Genomic DNA, 12,547 nt, shown 5'->3' with positions numbered 1-12,547 from the left:
AGGATTCGGGTCAGGTCTTTGGTTTGAGTGTACTTTCTTCCTTGCCTTCCACCATTTCAGGGGTCTCATTAAGTGCCACTGACACTGCTCTTACCTTCTGACTTAAAAAATAAAAAGACAAACACACCCAACAATAATTAATTTAACAAGTGGTGGCTTGTGCAATTTGCGTTTATATAAAGAGTGATTCTGTGAAAATATGTAATCATGGAAACCTGTAGAGACCACTTCAAAATGGATTGGATTGTATTAACCATGTTCAGTCCAGAGCAGGACAGAGGCCTCAGTATGCTCTCACTGCCAACCACATGGCCTTCACGGTCTGATGAATTTGAGACCCTCACACTGTTTTGATGAGCCTACTCTGCCACATTGGTATGACATGGTTTGGCAAACCGATGCAGTTTTTATACTCAGACCCAGCTGTAGATAAGTCAATTCCTTCACCCCCCCAGTGTGCAACTGGTACTTATTTTATCAACCCCGAAAGGATGAAAGACAAAGTCAGCTTCAGTGGAATTTGAACTCAGAACATGAACAGCCGAAGGAAATGCTAGTTTGAAATAAGCAATCATGAAACGGCCCTTTCGTATTTTGGTACTTCCAATGAACAAAGTGGTCAGAGGTAGATCAAGTTCTGCGAAAGACCTAAAGCAACAAAATTCTTCATTACAAACTAAACGAATGAAACTAACCAAAGATTAACAAAATTGTTGATTTATTGTTAGTTTTGAGATAAAAGTTTAAATATTAGAATGATGGAGTGAATTACATTCATCACACATCAACAGATACATATTTTCTGGTCTTTATTGAAAACATGAAGTAGAGAGAAAAAATGTCCATACCACTTTTAAAAAATAAATAGATTTTATGATTTTCAAACCAAACCCCCAACCCTTGTGTGTGGTGGGGGGAGATTGTTTGCTGCACCATACCTCCACCAAACCCTTAGTCTTGGTGAAAAATCATTTTTTTTTCTGGATTTAAATAAAGGTGACATAAAATATAATCAACTGATTTAGTTATTATTCACAAGAATGGAAAAGAACACATTACATATTATATCAGTGCTAAATAATAAACTAACAACAACTGAAAAACATTAAGGCCACAACACTATACTTACAGGAGAGAATACTGTAGCCTCATCTGATGATTCAGAGTTTCTCTAAAGAGAAAAAAACATATATATATACATCTTGAATTATGCAACAGAAGCAGTTCTACAGTAAAAACAATCAATATAAAATACATCATGTAAATGTGTAGTTGAAAAGTCAGAGGCTGCGGCTTTCTTCTAGGAAAAATCCCTTTATAGATGTATTGCATTAAAAAACACAACATACTTCAGAACTAGGCCAAACAAAATTGCTCCAAGAATAACACATATGTATTTCACTGTCATTGCAGCTTATCAATGCCACGTAGTCATGTCTTAATTTAAAATTTTTGATAAATGTACATTAAAAGTTAATGAAGGAGAACCAAGAAGTTGCTGACATTACATCTACATAATATCAAAAATATTAATGCAGTTTAAATTAACAAAATGCCTACTCTAGCTGGAAATCTAAGCCAAGCTGTAGTTTCAATGCAATTGGAATATTTCCAATGCAGTACGGAATTTTGTCTGTGAACAGGTCACGGTCTCAAAGCGGCGAAAATATTATGACAAAATAAATTTAAATGTCGAAATGAATCTAACAGTTTTTGTGTGCTTTTAAATGGCTTATAAACACCTTCCACGCTGCAATTGTTTTTGTTTCAGCACACGATCCCAGATCAGGTCACTTGCTATGCAAGTACATCTCTTTATTCATAAAGTTTAGATCTTAAGGCAAATTATAACACATGCCTGATAAAGATGTTGGACTGCTGACCACATAATTATGCATTCAAATCTTTCTACTATCACAAAGTTTTATCCATAATATATCTACAAGAATAAATAATGTTACTTTTAAAAGCACCATTTCTTCTTGGTTACTTCATCTTTCAAGTTTAACCAAACTGGTGTCTAAACACTTGAAACATTGAACAGGCTTAGATTTAAAATAATTGGATAATGTCTGCCCAACAACCAAATGCAATTGTAGAAAGATGCATTTAACAACATTATCTGGTAGAATGTAGAGATAAAACTGCATATCGTAAGACATTTCCTCCAACATCCTACCATCCAGGTCAACTTTCCAACCTAAATACTTTTCAAAATAGCTTTTCTCTCATTCGCACTTTGGACAAAATCCTTGACAATATTTCTCTCAACTCATTACTTTCTGAGTTCAAATTCCACCACAGTTGACTTTGCTTCTCATCCAACCATCATTGCTCCAAGAATAACAGATATGTATTTCACTGTCATTGCAGCTTATCAATGCCACATAGTCATGTCTTAATTTTAAATTTTTGATAAATGTACATTAAAAGTTAATGAAGGAGAACCATTTGTTGTCCATGCTGGCATGCGTTGGACGGTTTGACTGGGCTGGCACTCAGGGTCAATAAAGTAGCAGTTTAGTACTGGATCAAAGTAATCGACTTGCTGCTTCCCCTAAAATTGATGGCATTGTGCCAAAATCAGAAACCAATTATTACAATATTTTTCCATGATACCAGGAACAGAGCAGCTTTGAAAAAGAAACACTGACTCAACTGTTTCAGCTAGGCTGAATAAGGCAAGTTTAAGGCTTCGTTAGCAAATTAGTGCTAACCTTGTGTCTTAAAATGCCCAACTATGTCTTTTAATGATTCCATCAATATCTACATCTCTTGAATTATGATTCATATAACCATAGTTGGCTCTTAATTTCTCATTTCTTCTTTTTATACTGCATACAAAGAAGCAACTCTAAAAAAAGCTAAAGAAAAAATAAAAAACTACTCGAAAATTTCTAATCAAAATAAATACATTTAACCGTTTTGTTACCAACCCTGCTGAAACCGTCCCTGGCTCTGTAGTACAAATGTCTTATTTTCATAAGTTTTGAATTAAAATTTTCCACCAAACCTTAGTCACAATTTATGTTCCTAACACTATCTTAATGATAACTAAGTCATTTTACTAAATTCTTTATTATATTTTAAATTAATTGAAAGGAACAGAGAGCATCTCAACAGAAATACAGTAATGAAAGAGTTAAAGATGATTGTTAAAAAAAAGCTTACCTTTAAGATGGTGTCTCTTACTTCAGATATCAACTGAAAACCGGAATTTGTTCCATTTTCAATAACTATCTGAAATATACAATAATACATTGAAACAAATTCTATTTTAAAAAGAAAATGCTCTCAGCAGATCCACTTGGATGATAGTAACTAGTTTTAGACAATTCACTAACAAAATAAACAGAGAGAATTGTTTGGACTTTTGAAATCAGAAACATTTATCAATGACTAATCAATACTATTGATTTCAGAGTGGTACATAAAAAAGTATTTCTTGTATTTTATTTGTTTCAGTCATTTGTGGCCATGCTGGAGCACTGCCTTTAGTTGAACAAATTGACCCCAGGACTTATTCTTTGTAAGCCTCGTACTTATTATAGCGGTCTCTTTTGCCAAACCGCTAAGTTACAGGGACGTAAACACACCAGCATCAGTTGTTGGGGGCACAAATACAGATACACAAACATACACACACGCATATACATATATATCATCATTATCGTCGTTTAATGTCCACTTTCCATGCTGGCATGGGTTGGACGGTTTGACTGAGGACTGGTGAGCCAGAGGCTGCACCAGGCTCAGTCTGAACTGGCAAAGTTTCTACAGCTGGATGCTCTTCTTAACACCAACCACTCTGAGAGTGTAGTGGGTGCTTTTACGTGCCACCGGCATGAGGACCAATCAGCAGTTCTGGCAACGATCATGCTCAAAGGGTGATTTTTATGTGCCACCTGCATGGGAGCCAGTCCGGTGGCACTGGCAATGACCACACTTGAATGCTGTTTTTCACGTGCCAGTAAGGAGATGCTGGCAACGATCACACTCAAATGGTGCTTTTTATGTGCTACTGGCACGGGAGCTAATTCGTGGCCCTGGCAACAATCACGCTCAGATGTGCTTTTTATGTTCCACTGTCATGAGTGCCTATCTATTTCTTTACTACCCACAAGGGGCTAGACACAGAGAGGTCAAACAAGGACAGACAAACGGATTAAGTCGAATACATCAACCCCAGTGCTTAACTGGTACTTAATTTATCGACCCCAAAAGGATGAAAGGCAAAGTCAACCTCGGCGGAATTTGAACTCAGAACGTAGCGGCAGTCGAAATATTGGTAAGCATTTCACCCAGAGTGCTAACGTTTCTGCCAGCTCGCCTATCAGGTGGCACTGTCATCGGCCATGTCACTGATTTTGATTTGATTTCACTTGCCTCAACAGGTCTTCACAAGCAAAGTTTATTGTCCAATGAATGAGGGGTACTCATAAGTGGTCTGGTTACGCCCACTGGCATAGTCCAATGGTTATGGTCTCACTTGGCTTGTCGGGTCTTCTCAAGCACAGCATATCTCCATAGGTCTCGGTCACTAATCATTGCCTTGATAAGGCTCAATGTTCGAAGGTTGTGCTTCACCACCTCATCCCAGGTTTTCCTGGGTCTACCTCTTCTACAGGTTCCCTCAAATGCTAGAGTGTGACACTTTCTCACACAGCTGTCCTCATTCATTCGCAACACTTGACCATACCAGTGCAATCTCTCATGCGCACCACATGTGATGTTTCTTAAATCCAAATTTTCTCTCAGGGCGCTTACTCTGTCGTGTATGCACACTGACTTTACACATCCATCAGAACATACTGGCTTCATTCCATGTTTCACTGCCATGTAGCATGGTTGTTCATACACATGCGTCATACAGTCTACCTTTTACTCTGACCAAGAGGCCCTTTGTCTCCTGCAGAGGTAGGAGCTCTCTGAACTTTGCCCAGGCTATTCTTATTCTAGCAGCTACACTTTCAGAGCATCCACTCCCGCTACTGATTTGCTCCCCTAGCTAACAGAAGCTATCAACTACTTGTAGTTTTTCTCCCTGGAATGTGACATCATCATTTAACATCCATTTTCCATGCTGGCATGGGTTGGACGGCTTGACTGAGAACTGGCAAGCTGAGATTTTGCACCAGGCTCCAATCTGGTTTCTATGGCTGGATGCCCTTCCTAATGCCAACCACTCCTAGAGTATAGTAGGTGGTTTTTATGCGCCATGGCACAGGTGCCAGTGAGGCAGCACTGGCTTCGGCCACACACAAATGGTACTTTCTGTGTGCCACCAGCACAGGTGCCAGTCAGGTGGCACTGGCATCAGCCATGCTCGAATGGTGCTTTTTACATGACACCGGCACAGGTGCCAGACAGGTGGCACTGGCATCAGCCACACTCGTATAAATATGTTTATTACTGATGTTTGTATCTGAGGTGTAAGTGTATAAAAAAAAGGAAGATTATATTAAAATAAAATAGAAACTTCTAGAATGAAAGATGATTAAATAGAGGAACAAATATTTTTAGAGATATTTTAATACAAACCAAGAAATCTTCTGTTAAATCCCAAAGATTGTGGATTACTTTCAGCCGAGCTTGCCTTGATTCCAGCTCAAATAAGGAGTAGGAGCAGACGACTAAATTGTACAATTTCTGTAAATAAAAAAAATATTTATGAATCCACAAAGAAAGAAATATATGAAAGGAAGCTAACATGCAGAGTAGTTTTGTTGTTGTTGCTAAGCACCATTGCAAAACTAGTTCCGTCTGACACCTTCTATCGAAAGGATTTAAATGAAAGCTATAATTTCTATAATAGGAGTGTGGGTAACTGAGTCCTTGTTGTATCAGACATCTAACCACAAGTGCAGATATGAATAGCATATGGCAACTGGTATTAAGGAAGGATAGGAAAATATTAGATTTATAAGCCCTGAAATTCACTCCATAATTAGCCACAGGCATATGGCATAGTGGTTAAGAGCGTGGGCTATTAAACCCAAGATTCCAAGTTCGATTCCAGGCAGTGACCTGAAGAATAATAATAATATCGCAAAATACCTTAGCAATGAGAACCCAGGTTCGAAATTTTTCCAAAACACTTGATGAAGGCTTGAGGGTGTTAACAACAAACAAAATGAGGACAATTCTTCATCTCTTAAATATAGAACTGTATTATCTAACCACAAGGTCTGTAGCTTGTACTCTGCCACCATGACTGCTTTGTGCTCATCTATAACAAAAAAAGCATCAACTGGCCATGCTCTCTTTCACCACCCAATTCTCTTGTTTATATTTCAATTGAGAACTTGAGTCATAACAAATCTTCCATATGCATCACTCCTATGGATCTGTTGCAGTTACTCTCTTGACAGAGCTCCATGATCTTCACCCTTGATCTTCAGGACACAAACTATTTAACAAAGATGATGTCATATAAAATAGAAAATAAAATTGAAAATGATTTCTTAACTAATATAATGGTAATATTCTTTTCTACTCTAGACACAAGACTTGAAATTTTGGGCGAGGGGCCCAGTCGATTAGATTGACCCCAGTACACAACTGGTACTTAATTTATTAACCCCGAAAGGATGAAAGGCAAAATCAACCTTGGCAGAATTTGAACTCAAAATGTAAAGACAGACAAATTACTGCTAAGCATTTCTCCTGGCGTGCTAATGTTTCTGCCAGCTCACCACCCTAATATAATGGTAATATTAAGTTTAATTCAGTAACCCAGCCTTTAAAGGTGTAAACAGGTATTCTCAGACAGCTGCAAATAATCTTCATCATTGTCGTCATTTAATGCCCACTTTCCATGCCGGCATGGGTTGGATGGTTTGACTTAGGGCTGGCAAGCCAGGAGGCTGCACCAGGCTCCAATCTGATCTGGCAAAGTTTCTACAGCTGGATGCCCTTCCTAACGCCAAATGATAAAAGTATTTCATTGGTTTCAAGTGCCAGTTTCAGAGTATAGACCCTTATAGAACAATTGTCAATCATAAAACTGTTAATATAACAACAATAGCATAACTAATGGAGATAGTTTAGCATTTCTTGAGATAAAGAATTAATTCAAATGTGGGGAGACAAAGCTCTAAGTTTGTAAGGATAGGGCAAGCGGAATGCCATACAAACACAAACTGAGAGGTGAAAACATGAAGCAAAAGAATTGTGTCCTCTTTGATCACGAATTAGGAATAAATATAGACTAAAATCATCATCATCATCATCATCATCATCTAATGTGTATTTGCCATGCTAGTATGGGGCAGATGATTTGACAGGAACTGACAAGGCCAGGAGCCACACCGGAGTCCATATTCTAGGTGATTGGGGCTTTATACATGGTATCCTTACAAGTGCTTTCTGTGTGACACCATCACCAGTGCTTACCACATGGCACCATAACCAGTGCTTACCACATGGCACCAGCACCAGTGCTTACTACATGGCACCATCACCAGTGCTTCTTACGTGACACCATCACCAATGCTTTTTACATGATACCTTGGTGTTTAGAATATCAATTCTGTTGAGGTGGACAGGTCTTCTAGAGTACAGTATTGCAGCACCTATCTTCGTCCTTTGTCACATGTCTTGTTTCGACTTTTAGGTGATGGTACTCTTTGAAATCTACACTTCAAACCAACAAGGCATGAGTCATTCAGGTGTTTTTGGACAATATTCATCATGCTTAATGCCTACACTCTATGCTAGCATGGGTGGGACAGCTTGACAGGCGCCAGCCAGGCAGAAGTCTACACCAGACTTCTGAAACTATTTTGGCAGGATTTTCACAGCTGAATGCCCTTCTCAACACCAACCCCTCAGCAGAGTGGTGCTACGTAAAATGACACTGAATTAAATCCAATGTGAGAGAGCAACAAACAAACAAACAAAGCCATCGTATAAGAATCTAAAACCACATACCTCTCTCTGAGAAGGCATAAACTGTCTTAAATACACTCCTGATACATGCATTTCTTTTTGTTCTTCACCATCTAAAAAACAAAACAAAATTCTAAGTTAAATTGAATAATTATTTCCTTTGAACAGGCACAACCTTAGTTTTATATTTTAATAATTTTCTAAAGATTGCTTGTTTTCAGATTAATCACAAAATATCACTATTAAATTAAATCGAAATTATTGCAAACATTCTCATAAATAAAATATCAGAAAATATTTTGAAGTATTTATGGCTGTTTACAATACTTATATTTGCATCAGTTGTGGTGTGCAAGAGAGACGATTGCGCTGGTATGGTCATGTGGCGAGAATGGATGAAGATAGGTGTGTGAGAAAGTGCCAATCCCTAGCAGTTGAGGGAACCCGTGGAAGAGGTAGACCCAGGAAAACCTGGGACGAGGTGGTGAAGCACGACCTTCGAACTTTAGGCCTCACTGAGGAAATGACCAGAGACCGAGACCTTTGGAAATATTCTGTACGTGAGAAGACCAGGCAGGACAAGTGAGCCCAGCCCACTTATGAATGCCTTTCCTCCCTTGGACACAAAGACCGGTTGAGGCAAGCGAAGTCGATATAGAACCTCATCCGACGACAGACACCCATCCCAACCCCCCATGCTTGCGAAGACATGTTGGGGCAAGCGAAATCGAAATCGAAATCGAAATCGAAACGAATTGAACCAGCCAGGATCCCTGGCCTGGTGGTACGTAAAAAGCACTATCCGACTCGGGGCCGTGGCACGTAAAATACTCCAATGCGACCGTACGACAGGCACCCATGCCAACCCCCTTTGCTTGTGAAGACTGTTGGGGCAAGCGAAATCGAAATCGAAATCGAATTGAACCAGCCAGGATCCCTGGTCTGGTGGTACGTAAAAAGCACTATCCGACTCGTGGCCGTGGCACGTAAAATACTCCAATGCGACCGTACGACAGGCACCCTTGCCAACCCCCTTTGCTTGTGAAGACATGTTGGGGCAAGCGAAATCGAAATCGAATTGAACCAGCCAGGATCCCTGGTCTGGTGGTACGTAAAAAGCACTATCCGACTCGTGGCCGATGCCAGCACCGCCTCGACTGGCTTCCGTGCCGGTGGCACATAAAATACACCAATCTGACCGTGCCCGCCTGGCACCTGTGCAGGTGGCACGTAAAAAGCACCCACTACACTCACGGAGTGGTTGGCGTTAGGAAGGGCATCCAGCTGTAGAAACATTGCCAAATTAGACTGGAGCCTGGTGCAGCCTTCTGGCTTCCCAGAACCCCGGTCGAACCGTCCAACCCATGCTAGCATGGAGAACGGACGTTAAACGACGATGATGATGATGATGATGATATTTGGTGCCTTGTTGTACTCAAGAAGACCTGTCCACCACAGCAGAACTGATACCGACCCTGGTGCCACATGAAAAGCACCCAGTACATTCTGTAAAGTACTTGGTATTAAGAAGGACATCTAGGTGCAGAAACCATGCCAAAACAGACAATTGTAGTCTGGTGCAGTTCTTTGGTTGGCCAGTTCCTATCAAACCATCCAACCCATGCCAGCATGGAAAGCAGAATTTATGTAATAATGATGATATCCCTAGAGATGTCACAGGGAGACTGAACTCCCGGTAACTGATCCTGCTTGCAGGAACATGATACCATAGTAACTCAAATAACTGCAACACAACTACCTGAGAAACATTCTAATTTCAAATCTAAATATTCAAATCCTTTATAACATACTGAAGTATTGATGTGTTCTGTGTTCTGTGTTAAGCAGTGACTTCTTCAGTCAGGTCTAATCAGCAACCATCAATTATATTCTTGGTTTGAATAGGACTGATTATAATATTTAAGAAGCAAGGAGGTATAGTCAATGGTGAATATCAGTTTGAGGGGAAGTTAGGAAACAGGAGGAGGAGATAAGGGACAGTAATAGGGATGTGAAGTGTTGCGGGGATAAATGGCATCATTTACAATACACAAACAAAGACTCCATCTAAAGACTACTTTAGAAACTATACCTCATCAGTCACCATCAATATTTAACATCCACTTTCCATACTGACATATATATATCATCATCATCATCGTTTAACATCTGTCTTTTCCATGCACACCCATGTAAGACGGTTGACAGGAGCTGGCCAGGTAGAAGTCTATGTATGTAATTATGTATATATGATGTATGTATATATGGTGAACTGCTTTCAGTTTCTATTGGCTAAATTCATTCACAAGGCCTTGGTCAGTCCAGGGTGCATAGTAAAAAACACTTGCCCAAAGTGCCATACAATGGGACTGAACCCAAACCCACATGGTTGGAAAGCAAGCTTCTTAACCACACAACCACGTTTGCGCCTACTGAGCCATTTCTGTTTACTATTCAAATAAAACACCAGAACCAATTTATTCAGTATTTCATCTTTCTACATATTATAAATTGTCAATGTTGTCATCCATTTACACAATCTGTTCACTTACATACGGCTAACATTTGCTTTTCAATCAGGCAGTTGTTTCACCTTCAACATAATTGCAAATCAAGTCATATTAAACAGGTACGACTCTGAAATAGAGTTATGTAAAACTATCATTTTCTGATTGCTTACCTTGTAGTAACAATCGACATAGGATATTCATATCAGCAGAAACATCATGGGCAAAATATTCAAAAATATTTTTATTCCATATCTTATTGCAGGCCCTTTAATAATAAAATATAGAGATATAAACATATATATATATAATATTTAAAGAAAACAAAATCGTGATAGGAATGCATTTTATCTTTTGCTTTTATCTCCACCACTCCTCCACCTTTTATCTAAATGCTTGGTAACAAATGAATATCTTTTATCTTTTACTTGTTTCAATCATTAGACAGCGGCCATGCTGAGGCACCACTTTTAGTGGTAGGGGACAGACACCAAACACATACACACACACACACGACAAGCTTCTTTTCAGTTTCCATCTACAAAATCCACTCACAAGGCTTTGGCAGGCCGAAGGCTATAGTAGAAGACATTTGCCCAAGGTACCACACAGTGGGACTGAACCCTGAACCACATGGTTGGGAAGCAAGATTTTTACCCGCAAGGTGTTTTACAATGAATAACAAACAACAAGCCATAATGCTGTTTATCTAGATATGGTGAGAAAAGTATGCATGCATAATTTGCAAGCTATATTGGACTTCAGAGAAACATAACAAAATAATACAAGTAAGTTACAATCCCTGCTCTTAATGATGAAATTCAGGAAGACATCCTCATCATCAACTTTTAATGGTCATCTTTCATTCTGGCATTGGTTGGACAATTTACAGGACCTGAAGGATCTGAGGACTGCACTGTGCTTTGATGCCTGCTTTAACAAGGTTTCTATGGCTGAATGCCTTTCCTAATGACAACCACTTTACAAAGTGTTATGGGTGCTTTGTTTGTGGTACCAGCACTGATGGTCAAAAGATGACTGACCAATAAATATTGTCTTGACATTGCACCAAGATGCAAGCAGTATCTTTTATTTCCAATCTTCCGTGAAAAACATGTCTGGCCATGAGGAAATATTACCTCACTCAGAAACAGGTGAGGGTTGGTGACAGAAAAAGCATCCAGCTATAGAAAATCTGCCTCAATGAATTTCATCCAAACCATGCACGAAAAAGTAGTCATTAGAACAATAATGATGATGATAATGACATTAAGAGAGAGCTATGTTATTATTCTGCTAGCCTTGTTAAATTAGTTGCAAACAGATACTAATTACAATCAACATGAGTGACTGGTGTAAGATATCACTTTTAACAATCTATATATATTATAAATATTTGACTTTATAAAAATCACCTAATTCTATTATAGGACAATATTTGTTAAAAAAACAAACAATCATAATTGAAAAATAAACAAAAGACTACAACGATGACAAAATGATTATTTCCAAATACCAAGTTCAAAGTTTAACTTAGGAAGAAAAGTTAATGAGTCAGACCAAAGTGAAAGATAAATTTATAATAATTAAAATGAAATCAAATAAAATTCATAAAGCAGTTTATTAATTTACCAAATTGTGGAACCGGTGCCAGAGCCGAAATCAAAAACATTTCTTGGTATATAATCTGGAACTCGCTTTACAATCTGTGGGACATAAATAAAATCAGACAACAACTGCTTTAGAGTTTAAAGTAACAAATGGCAGACATTATTATTATCATAATTAATAATAATAATAATAATAATAATAATATAAGCAAATCACAGTCATTGAAATTTTTCCCAAATAATAGGCAAAAAAAAAAGTAAAAAATCTGGAGTCCAACTCTGTTCTCCTTTCTGTCAAAAAGCTTAAAAATAATATTTCTTTGTTGCACCAGCTTGGCCAGAGACATTGTCTGAAATAATGCATCTAAGCTACGGCAGTTTCCTTTTATTCATCATCTGAATAAAAAATACAGTTCTGTCCAACTATGCTGCACTAATTTTCACAAGAGTACACATTATTATCTTCTATACGTTTCCATCATTGGACTGCAGCCACGCCTGGGCATGGCCTTAGGTAGCTGAGAAAAACATCACAGACAA

The 12,547-nt window shown here is 38.5% G+C and overlaps 1 protein-coding gene across 2 annotated transcripts in view; it reads right to left on the bottom strand.

Annotated features, from left to right (window-relative positions):
• LOC115221014 (methyltransferase-like protein 17, mitochondrial) overlaps positions 1-12,547 on the bottom strand; it is a 38,515-nt gene that overhangs the window by 5,448 nt on the left and 20,520 nt on the right. For both annotated transcript variants that reach the window (XM_036510255.1, XM_029791231.2), the window contains exons 7-12: positions 12,030-12,103; positions 10,571-10,665; positions 7,933-8,003; positions 5,542-5,649; positions 3,172-3,240; positions 1,130-1,171 (exon numbers count right to left, since the gene is read on the bottom strand). In XM_036510255.1, coding sequence (XP_036366148.1) covers positions 1,130-1,171; positions 3,172-3,240; positions 5,542-5,649; positions 7,933-8,003; positions 10,571-10,665; positions 12,030-12,103 — 459 coding nt within the window. The remainder of the gene's footprint in view (positions 1-1,129; positions 1,172-3,171; positions 3,241-5,541; positions 5,650-7,932; positions 8,004-10,570; positions 10,666-12,029; positions 12,104-12,547) is intronic.

Source organism: Octopus sinensis, linkage group LG17, assembly GCF_006345805.1.
Source record: "Octopus sinensis linkage group LG17, ASM634580v1, whole genome shotgun sequence".
Lineage (NCBI taxonomy): Eukaryota > Metazoa > Mollusca > Cephalopoda > Octopoda > Octopodidae > Octopus > Octopus sinensis.
The sequence above is the reverse complement of the archived record's forward strand: the minus strand, read 5'-3'. Positions and strand labels throughout refer to the sequence as shown.